This window comes from Achroia grisella, unplaced genomic scaffold, assembly GCF_030625045.1.
Source record: "Achroia grisella isolate CSIRO2021 unplaced genomic scaffold, CSIRO_AGI_Agris_v1 utg487, whole genome shotgun sequence".
In the NCBI taxonomy this organism is placed as follows: domain Eukaryota; kingdom Metazoa; phylum Arthropoda; class Insecta; order Lepidoptera; family Pyralidae; genus Achroia; species Achroia grisella.
In genome coordinates, this window is record NW_026712891.1 from 1,083,854 (window position 1) to 1,100,455 (window position 16,602).

Below are 16,602 nucleotides of genomic sequence, written 5' to 3' on the forward strand. Positions count from 1 at the left end.
GTAATCTATCAGGCTACACATTGTTAAAATTCTTAATAGTATGAAAGTGTAAATGAATTTCTTTTTTTTTTACTTTACCTTACTTTGCTTTACTTCGTTTAATATTTGTAACTGTGTAAGTAACTAGTCTTAAGACAAAAATTGAAACCTGTGTAAAAATTAAATATTCTTATTCTGTTTAAATCATTTATACCTATCATATTAAATATAATAAATTTAAACGAACAAACAAACTAACTTACCTGTGATATTTGATTATTATCATATGAAGTACTTCGTTGGTAAGATATAGTTCATAGTTATTATTATGTTACTTGTACTATATTGTTTAAAGTAAGCAACATATTCTGTTGGGTTGTATCGTGTGCCTATGGGCACAATTTATTGCAAAACTTCATAAATAATTCATACAATAGGCCTAAATACATAATAGTGTCAAACGCTGTAATTTACGTCCTCCTACGCTCTAGCGTGATCTGAAAGGAATCACGACCAAATATATAATACCTTTGTTGTCCTAAATTAATAACTCGATGAACTGTTAAGAAAGGAATTTAAAGAAACTAAAACAATTGTTTACTTACATATAGTATATTACAACGAGATAACAGACTGATTATCATTGTTGTGACGAAACTACTGAGAATATTCAAAATTTTACACTTTTTTTTTATGTAGACAAAACATAAGGATTTATTTTTTAAGATACTTCACTTAAAAAGAGAGTGAGGTGAAAGAGTAAAGAGAGGTGTGTCTATATAATTTATTTGCAATGGAAAATATAGGTACTTATTCAATAACCTATTATCATCAAATAGCAGCAACCACATAATAACATAATCAGAATCAATAATATATTTATTTAGTTATAATAGGTATTATATTAATGCTTTAAAACAATATAATTCGGTATATTGTACATAATAATAATCAACTACTATTACGTATATAGCCTTAAGTCCTAAAAATGCTTAAAGGTTTATAGTTGTCATTCATTTTGAGAACCGGTTACCTTTACCAGACTACATGTAGGTATATAGGTAGTGAACTTTTTGCAACAAGGCACCCAGACACTCCTTCTGTACATCATACATAATAATAAAGGTCAGACTGCACATAATAGTACAAATTGGAGGTTAACAAGTGGTTCCAAGTAGTATCGGCTATATCGGCCATTTTGATTTGAGTAGGCTGCACATCAGTTGGGCGTTGAACTGGTTTCGCTACTTAAGTTTATCTCGTGAAAATTACTTCTTTATCTGCTATATCTATTATGTTGATATACCTACAAGTTGCGAACATTATATTTAATATACAAGTTACTAATCAAATATAATAGAGTAATCATTTATTTTCTCATTGAATTTTAAAGTCTGTACCAATACTCACACAGTTTTTATTGTATATATATAGTTTGTTTATAATCTGCCTATACCAAATAGGAATAGTATCTATGCTAAACAGCTCTTTTATCTGCAGCTACCCCAAATCTAGTTCAATATGAACCGTCATCATTTTTACTTTGTAATCACGATACACGATTAAATTCTCACCGCTATGCGCCATTTTAATATTTCTTTAACCTTGGTTGCGCTTTTCTGTCGGTGATAAAGTGGTGAATGTAATTCTACTCAACAACATTTTATTACTTTAAATTCCGAGGGCGTCGTGACCTCGTTCGTGTAGTGACTGATTCGCTATCCTGGCTTATAATAGTGAAGTGTCAGTTTCATTCTGGCCATTCTACTGTCTGATGATACGGATTGATAAGGAAAAAAGAAATTTGAAGAAATTAAGGACATCACAAAATGGCTCTAATAATGTATTATTTATCCGTTAAATTCAAAACATTATCCATCAAATAAACACTAAGCCTGACGTGTTTTCTTTGATTTTGAATTATATACCTAATAATACATAGTATTTGGGAATATTTCAAATGAGATATGTTAGAAAGCAGCACTGCATTGCGATATTTTGTATACAAACACTTCTGATAAATCTGGTTATCTAAAATAAAATAAATTAGATTTAGGGCATTTTTATTTAAGTTTCTTTACACATACTTAAATAATAAATGTGCATTACCTAATTTGAATAAAATATTTAGATGGCATGAACCCTTTTGGGGTGACAGAAACACTTTCATAATAAATTATCTATAAATGTTATTAGTGCCGCTATATCAATTAATAGTAGATTTAATTATCGTGACTGCAGCAGACCACGACTGTCTAGCTAGGACCGGCTGGCCGGCTCATAAATCAATGGGGTACAGTTTGGCTCGCGCTCATAGGGCGCTCCATTGTGCAATCGATTGTGACCAATCGTGATCAGCTCATTTTTAATAGCCAACGTTTCTGAACAAAGGACCTAGTTTATATTACGCTCTTATTTGGGTATATATTGAATATATAGATATTATTTATATACATATTGAAAATTTCGAATGTAGGGGTTTAATCCGCAATGTAAATATAATGAAATAAAATATGTATATAATTGGTAAAAGGTAAAAGGCTCACTATATATTAACAGCGAAAATTTACGAACAATAGAAAACACCGAACACACACTGATTTTAAATATAAAATTCAAATCACAATGTCTTCTATTTGGCCAGATATAAATTTAAAAAACAAAAGTTCCAATATGGAATTTACTGTTTGTTTACAAATAATTAGATTCGTTAACATCTGAAACTTTGATAATTCTACGAAATCTGTTGTAAATGAATTCCATTCTATGTTATATTAGAATGTGTTCTGAATCTACCTAAATAATTGCTAAAAATATCTCCGCGCCATAGAACAAGGTGAAATAGGTACTTAGCGTGAAATGTTTTTTAAAGTCAAATTAGAAATGTGACTAGATAATAGTGCAAGTAATGTTTACCATTATAATATATAATTACTATGCTGTTTTCTTAGTATATTGACAACACAGCGATTTCAAAAATGAGGAGATTAATTTTTACATAATACAGAGTTTACTTCCTGGTTCACTAAGGTAAAGGGCCATATTATGGAACATTGTCGTTTATGAAACAAGTGATAAAAATCTGAACTACAAAATAAAATTTTAACTTTTAATTTTTGTTAGGTTTATCTCTGTTATTCTAGGAAGCAAATAATTTTTTAATTGAAATATTTTCAATGATTCAAAAATATTTATTAAAGTCTTATAACTATGATATACTTTAATAGTAATTTTTTAATGTATTTCTAAAGAATAATATGGAACAGTATATTCAGTGTTCCACATCCCCCTCACATTCGATTTTCTAAGTTGTCCGTAATTATGAAACAGCAATAAGTGGACAATATTTAGTTAATTTCGTGTTAATCATTGTTAATTAATTATAACAAAGCAATTTACGTTAGAACAGTTTATATTTATAAAAATTTGCATTTAGATAAGTACATAGATTGTAAATTTCCATGAAAATAAAAAACTAACCTCAAAAATGAATAAGCTGGATGATAAATATTGTTTTATGTTAATTAAAACATATGCTAAGTGGAAAACCTGTGAAAAAATTAAAAACTTTATTATTCAAAATTTTTACGAAGCACCTACATATCACATTTTTATAGAGTGTTTTTAAATTAATAATTTTTGTAGGTAGATACATTTTTTTTATTGAATCTGATATCTTTATTCTATAGACTTGTTTTATATTGTTATTATTAATATTGATTGTTTGGTATAATTTTTATAATTTGATATTGGTTGGTTTTCATGAAATAAATAAACTAACTGTCAAAGAAGTGACGTTGGTAAATTTTAATTTCTAGAGAAAGAACAGAACAGTAAGAAAATAATTTTATTCTGGTATTTGAAAGTAGTAATTTAAATTGACTAAATTTAACTAATATTTTGTTAATATAAATTTAATATTGTGCGTAATGTTGGTGATGAATTAATATTTGAGTTGAATTTGTAGTCAAAAAAATGGATTAAAGTTGAATCAGGTTAAAACCTTCTGCTGGCATATTTCATGGATGCAATATGACTGTTAAAAGAAAACAATTACTAAATGAGAAAAAAGTGATAGCTGATGAACGGAAAAAGCTGCCATCTGGTTTTTATATCTTGTTTATTAATCTAAATTTGAAACTGTTCTTGCATATTTACTTTGTAAGTGAATATTTATTTATTGCTTGTTTATTCGTATAATTTTTAAATCTAACTGTATTAATAATTAATAATAAAACTTTTGTCTACGTAGAGTGTCTGATACTTATAAACTTGATATCTCTACATACCTTTCTATATTGACACGCATACTTAGTTAGTTCAGTCATATAGCTACAGATGGCGCATAATCCACAATAAATAAAAATAATGAACATTATATTTATGTAAAGTTTTTTAAATATAAATACTTTTCAGTACACAATAAAGTCTTATATTACGAGTATTATTATCATCTTTACATAGTATAAAATAAAGTCGTCGCTGTCCCTGTCTGTCCCTATGTATGCCTAAATCTTTAAAACTACGCAACGGATTCTGAAGCGGTTTTTTTAAATTAGATAGAGTGATTCAAGAGGAAGGTTTATATATATATATACACACTACAGGCTCAGACAAATAGATAACAATACTCGATTTTTAGTTTCTACTCAGTTATGTCTACAAAATTAATTTATTAACTTTTAATGAATTTGTTTATAATCTTTAATTTCTATTAATAATGTATTTTCATATTACCTACACCACAGATTAAATAATATTACATTTACGTACCTCTTATTAAGGGTAGAAAAATAATAGAGCTTCTTCAGTTTTTAAACTATTTATATACACTAAAATATATAATATTGCATAAAAATATTCTAATGAATACTATAAGTTTTAGTCTATGTAAAGTATTTTAAAGAAACTTTATATACTAAGTTTTCTATTTATAGCGTAATCAATATATTATATCAATATAAAGATTGTTACCAGATACCTCTTGCCTTTGTAGGTTTAGCTTTTATTGTAGCAGTGGGCGGGTCTTTAGGCACGTCCAATGAAGCATGAATTGCGGTACGGACAGAACGGTAACCTGATAGCTACGGAAGCCACTGTCTAGTTAAATTACCTAGTACTCGTATAACAATAGTAGGGCATCGACCGATCTAAATATAAATAGACATTATATTTATATCGAAGTAAATTTCTGATGAATTCGCCACGATGGGCTGAATGACCTGAGCTCAATCTTATCCTATCATCCTCTACTATAATGCCCGCTTGCGTAGGTATACCGTTAACGCAGACGAGTACATCATTCCATCATTATAAAAAAATATTCTATATTGGTATAAGCCGGGAAGTAAGGTTATTTCCCGTTTGGGTATACAAAAATAATAGAAAGTTGATTCATCAATTCAAACAAACCTCTTCAGCTGTCTGAATATTTATCGCCTTATTTATTTTGTGTAAAATAGTCTTTGTCTTGTTCTAAATAGTACGACAACAAATCATTATCAAAGTACAAATTTACATACAAATTGTTGCAGATGTTTCACAAAATAATGTCTATCATGTATCATGTATGTTTACACATAAATAAATAATCACATCTAGTTCGTTATATATATTTATTATGTTATCTGTTATATTTATGTAGAATTTTATATTTAATACAAATCTTTTCTATTGTAAAGAGCATTTAAATTACATAAATTGCAATACTAAGAATCGGTTCTTAGTATTGCAATTTATGTAATTTAAATACGGAAATGTCTAGTAAACGTCTGATTAAACGCAATGATTTCATGGGTCAATTCTGCTTTATAAATACGGGTCAAAGTGCATTCGCATATACCTTCCTATAGATATCAATTTAGCGACATGAATGATTTCTAAATTGCATATCTAAGGTTCAGGCGTACTTTAGTTACAATTTACAGTCACAAGAGAATAGCCAATAATCCGATGTCATACGTTAGTGAACCTAATACAACGACACACGACATTATGGCAAAGTGTTTACCGGACTCAGTAACAACGAAGGGAGGATATCCCTATTAGAACATTGTAACAGTGTAAAATATTAAATAATTAAGTAAACGACCTACAATTATAAAGGTCTAATTTTTACGTGATAATATAACAGACTATTTGAATTCGTCTGTATGAATAATAAATAATATGTGTTCCAAATACGGATCGACGGACGTGAATGAGAAAATTGTTGAGACCAAAAAAGAAGAGCGTGTTAGCGCAGAAAATCATTTGAGGTGATGTGGCGGTTAATCGACATATCCGATCAGGAACATTATCTAATCCAGAACACAATATCACATGCAATTTGGTCCAATTGAAGGAGGGAATAATAAAACGAGAATTTCTTGCGTGTTAGTGCAAAGACGAAAGCATAAAGGCGTTGTCTACTTTTGAATTTTGTCCTAAAATATTTAATTTTCTTCTGTAAAGTATTGCAGTATTGTGAAATTATTTACCTAACAAGCATAATATGGATAACGAGTGTGATAAACGTGCTCCTAACGAGTAGGATTGGATTTAATTACTTTAATTATTTCTTACACTTTTTTGAACTTGAAAGTTTCTCTTGAAGGTTCTCTTTAGATTATAATTATTTACTGTGTGTAATACGAAATTTAATGCAATATCTAAATCTATTTTAGTGACTGTTTTTAATTGATGGGCTTTAATTATTGATCCCATAATACTTTTGTGTTTAAATAGGTTATTTGGAATTTAATTAATCTTATTTTTACATCTAATATGTTCTCTTTACATTTCACTACATTACGTAACTTTAAATAATTTAGACATTAATTTATTTATTACAATTAAATTACTATATAATATACTTGACAGATTACTGTACAATATACGTAAATATATAATATCCAAATTATTAAATATTTATCAATATTATTCATAATACACGCAATAGAAATAAATGTAATGAATTGCTCTCTTTATATAAAATACATACGAGAAAAGTATTATTAGGGAAATATATCAATATAACAGAAGCCAACGTAAACATTATAAGATTTTTAGTCTATTTAGTGCGTTTGTGTGTGCTAATTTCCGAAACCGACTTAGGTGTGGTTTTGACTAATGAATAATGGCAGGCTTCACTTAAAATTGAGCGATAATTTAATTTCAATCGGTTTATATACAAAAGTTTTACGAGTACGAAATCTGGTGGTTTTGAAAAAATGAAAATTTTTACTTAATAACCAGAGTAATTAATTTGTTTATAATATTGTAGTGAATTGTGCCGACGTCGAAGATGGTGGAGGATCAGTCAGAATTTGGTGTACGGCCTGGGCCACATTTACAACGATCTCTGTGCGGCCATGTGGTTCTCTTACATGATGCTGTTCTTTCAAGCTGTTTTGGAAATGAGAGCTGTAGTTGCCGGCGCTATGCTTCTTTTAGGTATTTATAATTGATAAATTTATTACTTCATCTCAAAATTATGTGGTTTAAACAAATATTCCTTTCAGTGCATATTTATTCTAGTTTCCCTAGATTTTCTGTCTAATGTCTAACGGAACCATTTCCACCAAGAAATAATGTAGAAATGTGAATATTTACTTCGAAATTTCATACTAAATTGATCACATGACTGTAGTTTGTATGCATGAGGGTTTTAGCTTTTTTTTTTATTTTTCCACTTTACTTTTTAGGAGAACCATATTAACGAATACTATCACTGTTTTATATTCGTATATCGCTTACTATTAACCCATATGGTTACTGTTTTTTTTAATATATGAAGGGGGACTGTGCTAACTATAATGCTAGCGAATCACTATTTGGAGATGATAGGAGCAGTTAACCCCTTGTGTTAAATTCCTAAAATCTGTTTAGTAGATATACTATTAACTCTGTAATTCCTTTAATATTTCAGGACAAGTAATAGATGCACTTGCTACACCAGCAGTGGGCATGTTAGCTGACAGATACGGAACTAAAAAAAATTGGCATTTGACCGGTAAGGTATCTTATAGATATTCTTTTGATTAATAATGCGATTATTTTAAGTTCGTCGATTTTCTACGAAATATCATGATTATAGAATGTTATATATTGGTCCTTTTTTATGAAAGCATACTAAATATATTTACTAAAATACGGTAGTGACCGCTTCGTCCGCGTAGAATCTCGACCAAATAAAGAAAAAGATATTCAATAATCTAGCCTAAAAAAAGTCAAAGGAAAAAGTAGTTTTGGCGTGAAAGCGAGACAGACTGTTATACAGACAGAGCAACATTCGCATTTAAATTTTATCATATTAGTAAGTATTGTTTTTATTTACAGGTTCCATAATAGTGACGTGTTCATTTCCATTATTATTTGTAAGATGTTGGGGTTGTATTGCCAATGAAACAAGTACCAACGTCACATGGTGGATGTCATCGTACTATGCAGTCTTAATTATTTTTTTTCAAATTGGATGGGCAATTGTACAAATTTCTCACCTTGCTATGATACCAGATATATCAGACGATCTTCAAATCCGTTCTGAATTAACATCTATAAGGTAACAATAACATTAACTATAGGGACAAGTTGTTTGGCACATGGACAGACTGTTTTTTAGGATTAGTACCTATTGGCGTTGTCATGTTATAGTTTGTATATACTCACTCTATGTGGACCTAATGTTATTTTATAGGTAGTATTAGTGTTACAGAAATTGAAACATTCAGTATATTTACATATGATATTTAAAATACACACAAGCTCTATATATCTATTGCTTCCCCTTATTTACATATAAGTGCATATAGGGCTTGTGTGCTTGTTACTTGAGAAAATGTATAATATAATAAAATATATTCCAACGGATTTCATTACAGTTTTTTACGTATACCTGAAATACTTAATAAACTCAATTATGCTTTTTATAGATATATGGCATCAGTTATGTCCAGCCTGATGGTGTACCTAATTACATGGGTAGTGTTACGGGCGACAAACTACAGCACTTTTATTGGACCAACAGATGATTATAAATTCAGGGTAAATCAAATTATTTATTTAGTCATTTGAAACAGATTAGTAGCTTTTATATAATGATACTAATTAGCATACAATAGCGGGAAAAAATAACTATCAACACTAAATACATACTTAATGTTTCGATAATTGTTACAGGATGTGTCCTTAATAATATCAGGTATTGGAATCGCAGCATTTACCTTATTTCATATCTTATTCAAATTAAGAACAACAAGAGATTCAAAACCTAACGGACATACAGTAAATAATGGAACGTCTTCACTTGTGACTGAGAATGGGGAATCGGGGCGACTTGTCACAAAGTCGAGAATAATACATTTCCTACAGATGCCTCTCTTGTATCAAACTAGTTTGCTGTAAGTACTAAATAGTACGCCTAAATTAAACACCTGCATCATGTTCTATGATACTAAATAATGTATGAAGAAGCAAATAATCATTCTAGATTATAAATAGATACGTCTATCTATATTAAGACTAGAGGAACCACGTACAACTACGCCTGTAATAAGAAAAATAATTAGATATATTAGTTGGTGACAAAATAATTTAGGTATCCATTTATCATTAGCGGGTTAAAATTTTATAGGAGTATAATATTTTTAAAATTTTCAGATATGTTTTTTCTCGACTCTATTGGGCTTTGAGTCTTGTTTATGTGCCATTATTCTTGGAGGAACGTCTTTCTGTTAACCCAAGTGCAGGGTCTGAGCTAGTAGCCAGTGTACCCCTCGTACTTTACGTATCTTCGTTCTTTTTCACACTTCTATTAAAAAGCAAGATAAACAATTGTGGGAACTACGTAAGTATTCATTACCTACTTGTAAAAATAAATTTTGTATATAAGTTTGTTGTATCTAATCGTGACCGTGAACAGGTACAAATGAATTAATGAGAATTAAAGACAGATAACCTAAACTTCACATATTGTGCCTAATTGCCTAGCTGTGACATATACTAATGAGACCTATATAAATATGTTCATAGATGGCGTATCTTATAGGAAGTTTCTTGAGTTTGACCAGTTGTTTGTGGATAGCGCTAGCTATAGATCCGGATGCAAGTATCGTTCAAATATACCTAGTCGCAACGCTTATCGGTAAGTGATACGAACTATTCTAAATACTGATACGTGATACAAACTAAGTTTTAAGTTTAACTGATAAATCCGCCAATTTGTTATAAACTATCTATTGTGTGTTATAAACGTTTTTTTTATAAAAACCTATAATAGTGTTATTTTGTTATTATTCAATAATGTATATCATTCTTCAAATTTTAATTCTTTACACAATACAATGATTAGGAACAAGTTTTCACAATATTAAATACTAGCTGTGGCCGCTGTTTCACTCGCATAAAATTTATAGCCTGTGTTATTCTGATGTATAAGTAAATTTGCTGTAAAGTTTCATCAAAATCCGTTGATTACTTTTTGCGTTAATGAGTAATAAACATCCATCCACACTCACAAACTTTAGTGTTTATAATATTAATATATATATTTTTTATTATTACATTTAGATTAGCTGTTACTATTTCTATAAAATTCAGTCAGTCAGTCATGAAAAGATAACAAAGTAAACACAGAACGATGATTTTGTTATATATTAAATATATAATTTACAGGTGCTGGTAGTTCAATCACGCTTGTTTCAAGTCTTTGCATAACGGCAGACTTGATTGGGCCACACTCTCATCAAGGTGCGGCAATATACTCTATTGTAACATTTGCCGACAAGCTTGTCACAGGAATAGCAGTTGTGGCGATAGAGAACTAGTAAGTATACTGATACATTTTACGGAACAGCTACTTGTTGTAGTAAACTTGTATTATAATTCTTGCTCTTTTTATGAGTCATGTCCTAAAAAGAAATTAATAAATTATGTGAATTTATGTAAAAAAACCTGCCCTTTTGGTCTCTACCTACACTGTAAAGGATCTACCGTTATATACACTGTAGTAGCACGTTAGCTGTATCACAGATAATATAAAATTGTAGTTTCATAAAAGAAACTGTGAAAGGAATATTTTCATAGGTTGATAAACCTAATAGAAATTTTAAAACATGAGCTACATATATAACTACTATACTATATTTTAATTTAATGACCCTTATAATTAATTTTCTTACTTTTTTAATTAATGATAATGGAATAGTGCATCTGCCTGCGTTTGGGATGCACGCTGGATGGACCAGAGGGCACCAGTGGAGGATGATAATATAAACACGAAGTCAATTCATTTTAGCAATTTCACCAGTATCTTATCACGTTGAATTCCAGAGGGAACCGCGTGGAGGTCAACTTGATATGGTACATTTGCTAGCAATGAGGTTATTTGTCCACATTACTGGCAATCCCATTCTTTAGGACGTAAAATTAATGTTTTATGAAACAATAGGTATAAACATTCTTTATTATTGTTACTGTTACAGAATACAAAATATAATAATTACTATAATAGTTTTAACTTTACTTTTTCGACGATGTTATGACCCCTCACAGCCCTTTAAACCCAGCTCGGTAATTAGTTAACTAGGTATTTTTACGGTCATACTATTTAAAGTTTTATTATTATTGAATTCTCATTAAATAGCTGGTATGGTCTTTCAAATATATTAATATAACATAAGAAACACCAAATCATTTATCCTTTTCAGTCATGTCATCAATTAATATTGTTTTAATTAATAAATATATTATTTTCAGCAAATGTGATGAAGTAGCTGGTTGCCCGCAGTACTACAGAGGCGTGCTGACATTTGCTTGTGGCGGTAGCGCTGTGTTAGGCATCATATCGTTGTCTTTTACTAAACTTACATTTAGATGTAAACCTACAATATAATATCGCTTCAGTATCATTTTGTGTTTTATTATTGAGCTATAATTTTTAAATAATATATTAAGTACAAAGACATAAAAAAAATGGTAGAAGAGTATCCATTTATCACAAAAATGCACTCCTTCAGGAGTAATAAATATTTTTATATATTATCAAAATGTATTCATTTTATATGTATGCCAACCAATTGTTTTCTGCGTAAAACATTTGGCAAAATAGGAACATTGGAAAATATAATAATAATATAATATTGCATGCAGAAATCCTGCTGACAGTCATGTAAGAAAGGTTAATATATTTTAATCAAATAGCATATAGAATTATGACTGTAACGTAATAACTATAGGTTATGTACTTCGTCAAATCATAATTATTTTGGATTTCAAATGCAATGTTTAGATCATTCAAATATGACTGTTACATAGTGTGTATATATCAACATATAAATACTTCAATCAATGTTACCATTGTACATTTTTTTCCAATTTTCCTTTACAACAGGGCAATATAAAATCAAATTGGTTTAATTGGGTAAATATTAAATACATCTATATATGGATAATAACTAAATTTTTTAAATCTGTCTGGATAAAGTTCTATATTCAAGTAATGTTTTCCAAATTGATTTTTAACTTTATTATACATTATTGACTTTTTTATTACACAAGTGTCTACAGTTGACATTTTTATACTGAGACTATACAAGTTACTGCAGTTTTTAATTATAATACTAGGATCAGGCAAATCGTTTGGTATAACAGAAGACGTTATCTGTAAATGAATATTTTCTAATGTCTTACATTGACTTAAATATAAAAACAATGTTTTGAAATCAAATTTCCTATCAACCAATCTCACATTTTTCAAACTCTTACTTAAAGCTATAGACCTTGACAAAGGAGACCCACCTAAGAATTCAGACCGAACCACAGCATCTAATGTAATCAGGTTATCACAACACCTGAATAATATATTAAAAAATTCCACACTAAAGCAAGCTAAGCCTGATAAATTTAAAAATGTAATTTTCTTTAAATAATCACATTTAGCTGACAGTGTTACTGAACTTTTAATTAATTGTACAAAATCAATGTTTAATTTTAGCTTTTCTTTATGCTGAAATAGTTTGTCATAGTCCAATACATAACTTTGGGGCGCTATTCTTCTTCTTTTAAATGTAGAGAGACTTGAATTGGAATCCTTTTCAGTGAAATCTGACATTGTTGGTCTTGTGTAGAACCATTTACAGTTCTCTGGTAAAGGAGTCAAAGTATGTGCATCACACTGCTGTACAAAATATTCTTGCAACTGTTTCATTAGATCTGAATAAAATCCACTATCAAACTGAATGGTTTCCTTCTCCCACATCATTATGACAGCATTTCCAGACAGATCATTTAATTTTGTAAAACTCTCAATATTACATATAAAATTATCACTAATAAACTGTTTTAAAATTGGTGTAGCAAAAACAGAATGCATAAAGAGGTTATTAGAATTAGCACATATAATTAGCACCTCATACTTTGCAAAATTAAGCAGCGTAAAAATTGAAAGACTGTTAGATAATGTATATGACTTTTCCCAATCTAGGAAATAGACACTCAATTGCTTAAACTTAATGTTTGGTTCCCAAGAGACATTTTCATCTAAATGATAAGTTAAGATGTCCCTTTGCGAAATTGAATATTTTAAACAATTTATTACTGCACTGTTTAAAATAAAAAAAGAAAGTTTCGAATATAATAAGTTATATGCCGCACCGACAAAATGCACATTCTCCATTTGTTGAAAAGAATTCTGAACCTCCACTAATACCTTTCTTTCTATGGATATGTTTGCCCTGCTGAGGATAAAATTAATTGTGATATTTCTAATTGTTGGGCATAATTTTAGAATCTCAACAAAATCTGGAATAGTTATGTTTGTGTATGAAACATCCAGAGTCTTAAGATTCTTTAATTTCTTCACAGCTGGTAATAACATTGTCTTGCATAAGTCAGGAACACCACACATATTTAGTTCTTGTAAATGATATGAGATGTCCTTGAAGAAATTAAGTTTCAATGATTGTGCAGTGGCCATAGTGTTCAAAGACAGCTGACAATCTTTGATTACAATATGTGTGCTAATAATATTTCTGATATGTGTGCATGTATTATATAAATTATACTGTGATATTGTATCCAATTTCTTGATTAATATTATTAAAACTTCCTCTGGTAGATTTGTCAATGCCATATTAGATCTGAAAAAGAAATTTATAATACATAAAAAATATGGCTATGGAATAGTCCATCCAGTCCAATCTATAAGATTTAAAACAAAATTATTTAGATTTTTTTTAATATTACTTTAAAAACATATGACTTACAAGTTATAGCCAATGATGAAAATAACGATAACAAGTGATATTTTCCTTATAAGAGATAAAATTCTGTATTTAGGTGAAACATGTTATTCTCAAAATTCTTTTTGGGAGACATTCCAAAGACATGTATTTAATGATGTTATAAGATCTAATATATATGCAGATATATATATATATATATGAATTTTAATAAAATTTAATATACACATGAAAAAGATATATTTTGCATACAGTAAGACTCTCAAAAATATTAATAAATATTATATTAGTAAGTTTCTCTAAAATATTTTAATTTTTATTATTCAATCATTATTAAAGGATTGATTGGTTTTGAATTAAATTTGATGAATCAATGGAACATATCCTCAAATGACACATAAAACCCTGAAGTGACATGTGGAAAATCACATATTACAATTAGTAACAATATATATGTATATATATTTATTTTATTTCTACTGTAGTACCTTCTAATTTAAATTTTCTTGTATGTACTTACATAGTCTCTGCAATATGTACATACAACTTATTTTAATAAGGGCAGAGAAAAGAAAAAATGGTAATTCAAGCATACTAAAAGCTTAGATACATATCTATTAATTATTCTTCTTAGTATCCTTGATTTTTTTTTATTCACAGGAACCAATATGATGTAGTGTCATTGTCAAGGGTAAATCAATATGATGGCTACAGATTTATAATACAGCGACATCAAGCAAGCATGCATGTGTAAATACACTTATTGAAAAGGAAAATATTTATAGCAAAGAACCTGTGAAAGTACTTATTGCTATTTGTGCATTTTGTATTCTATTCTGTTCTTCTGCAGTACCAAAAGCAAAGAAAGTTACAATAATATTCATAGTGTAGTTCTAAAATACTACTATATTTGGTATAGTATAAGAAACTGGCTGGTAGAGGAATAAGTATAAAATAAACATAAGAACTGTCAATGTATGTACTTACAATAACGTGAAGTGACTTTTTTGATGTATTTCTTTGTAGAAGTTCAATATTTATCGAATTAAACAATTAATAAAAATTAGAATAAGGAATAATTGGAGAATATAAGCATTTTGACTTCTATGTTAGAATGGAATTGGAAAATATTCGATATTAATTAAATCATTTTATTTAATAAATAAATGTCAACAATATGTCCGTGCATAGTCTGGACTCCGCGCGTAGTATTGTGTATCTGACAGACAGCTGATAACACTAGCACTTTTCAATAAAATAACTGTTCATGTGAAAGTAATAAACTTTATAAATATTAAACATTTTAAATAGACAATCTACTAAATATCAATTATTTTATATAGCAATTAAATTATTACTGTCATATTGTGAACAGTATAGTGAACGTATGTGTAACTGTGATTTTTTGATTTTAGGTCTGTCATTTGAATCATATTATAACGCGTGGAGTATAAACATTGAGTGGAAAGACAGTTTTCAAAAGTACATTTACTAAATATTTGAATAAGGCAACACGATGGATTTTTTATAAGAAATTTGTTAATTAGAATGACGTACTCGCAAATTTTTATATCCTTCTGCATTTATCATTAGGCGACTTTATTAGCAATAAAAAAATATGAGCCTAAAACATTCAATAATATAATACAAAGTATAGGAAATAAGGCAATACTATATTATGTGCACATGTGGATTATTTTTTATAGCAACATATTTTTATCAAAAACGGATGTTACGTCAAAATCAAATTGCTATACTAAAGACTTGTTAAACAGCAAACTAAGTCTATCGATTGAAATCAGTTTCCGCAAGTTTATGTAATGTTTGGAAGCCATGTCATGCTTGTAATTTCGTGATGAAAATAATTTATTGTAGTCTATAAAAATTTAGAAATTTATAAATTATAATGATGAATACGACTATGTTCACCTAAATATATATGTGAACATCTATGTCTATTAGGTAAATGGTATATATTATAGTACATTCAAATAAAGTTAAAATATTTGAAAACAGTGTCCAGAAATAAATACCATAACTAGCATGTTTGTTATGTTTTTCTATATAACTTTAAACGTACTAGTAATGAATAAAAAAAATGCATTTCAGCATAATTATTGATCTTATAATCAAACAAATTATATGAATTTTAAATGAATTTTAAATGCAAAAATAAAAAAAAATATTTTAATTTTTAAAATTATTTATCGAAAATCATTCGATAAAAAAATGTTGACCACACATTTAACTTAAACAAATTAGTATATAGCCATGCATGTGTATGTGAAATACATGGCAGTGTGCGTAATTTTTTTATTGATTTAATGTGTTATTTTTGGACTATTGAAAAAAAATATATTCACATCCTGCATTCTTTTTCTGTATAAACTATAAGTGTGCGAAA

General features: G+C 28.7%; 2 protein-coding genes across 8 annotated transcripts in view; one reads left to right on the forward strand and one right to left on the reverse strand.

The window, feature by feature from the left end:
• LOC131845990 (major facilitator superfamily domain-containing protein 12-like) overlaps positions 1–11,851 on the forward strand; it is a 55,263-nt gene extending 43,412 nt beyond the window's left edge. Inside the window, exons 1-10 of one of the 3 annotated variants that reach the window (XM_059195179.1) lie at positions 5,943–6,236; positions 7,244–7,413; positions 7,889–7,972; positions 8,299–8,521; positions 8,892–9,003; positions 9,139–9,359; positions 9,619–9,805; positions 9,991–10,102; positions 10,633–10,783; positions 11,716–11,851. In XM_059195179.1, coding sequence (XP_059051162.1) covers positions 6,148–6,236; positions 7,244–7,413; positions 7,889–7,972; positions 8,299–8,521; positions 8,892–9,003; positions 9,139–9,359; positions 9,619–9,805; positions 9,991–10,102; positions 10,633–10,783; positions 11,716–11,851 — 1,485 coding nt within the window. In that variant the 5' untranslated portion in view covers positions 5,943–6,147. Of the gene's footprint in view, positions 1–5,942; positions 6,237–6,362; positions 6,508–7,243; positions 7,414–7,888; positions 7,973–8,298; positions 8,522–8,891; positions 9,004–9,138; positions 9,360–9,618; positions 9,806–9,990; positions 10,103–10,632; positions 10,784–11,715 lie in introns of those variants that run through there. The other 2 variants (XM_059195180.1, XM_059195181.1) reach the window with 2 other exon arrangements.
• Positions 11,852–12,351: 500 nt separating this feature from the next.
• LOC131845989 (uncharacterized) lies at positions 12,352–15,492 on the reverse strand. 5 transcript variants are annotated; one of them, XM_059195173.1, is made up of 2 exons: positions 15,186–15,492; positions 12,352–14,096 (listed from the first exon to the last, which is right to left on the reverse strand). In XM_059195173.1, exon 2 carries the CDS (start codon positions 14,087–14,089, stop codon positions 12,362–12,364), a length of 1,728 nt encoding a protein of 575 aa, XP_059051156.1. In that variant the 5' UTR covers positions 14,090–14,096; positions 15,186–15,492; the 3' UTR covers positions 12,352–12,361. The 5 variants fall into 5 exon arrangements, with proteins under 5 accessions (XP_059051156.1, XP_059051157.1, XP_059051161.1 ...); XM_059195174.1 differs by lacking the exon at positions 15,186–15,492 and adding an exon at positions 14,992–15,099; XM_059195178.1 differs by lacking the exon at positions 15,186–15,492 and adding an exon at positions 14,809–14,827.
• Between the last annotated feature and the right edge of the window lie 1,110 nt (positions 15,493–16,602).

Coding starts and splice junctions, on each gene's coding strand:
- LOC131845989 (XM_059195173.1), bottom strand. CDS start 14,089: ATGGCATTGACAAATCTACCAGAGGAAGTTTTAATAATATTAATCAAG.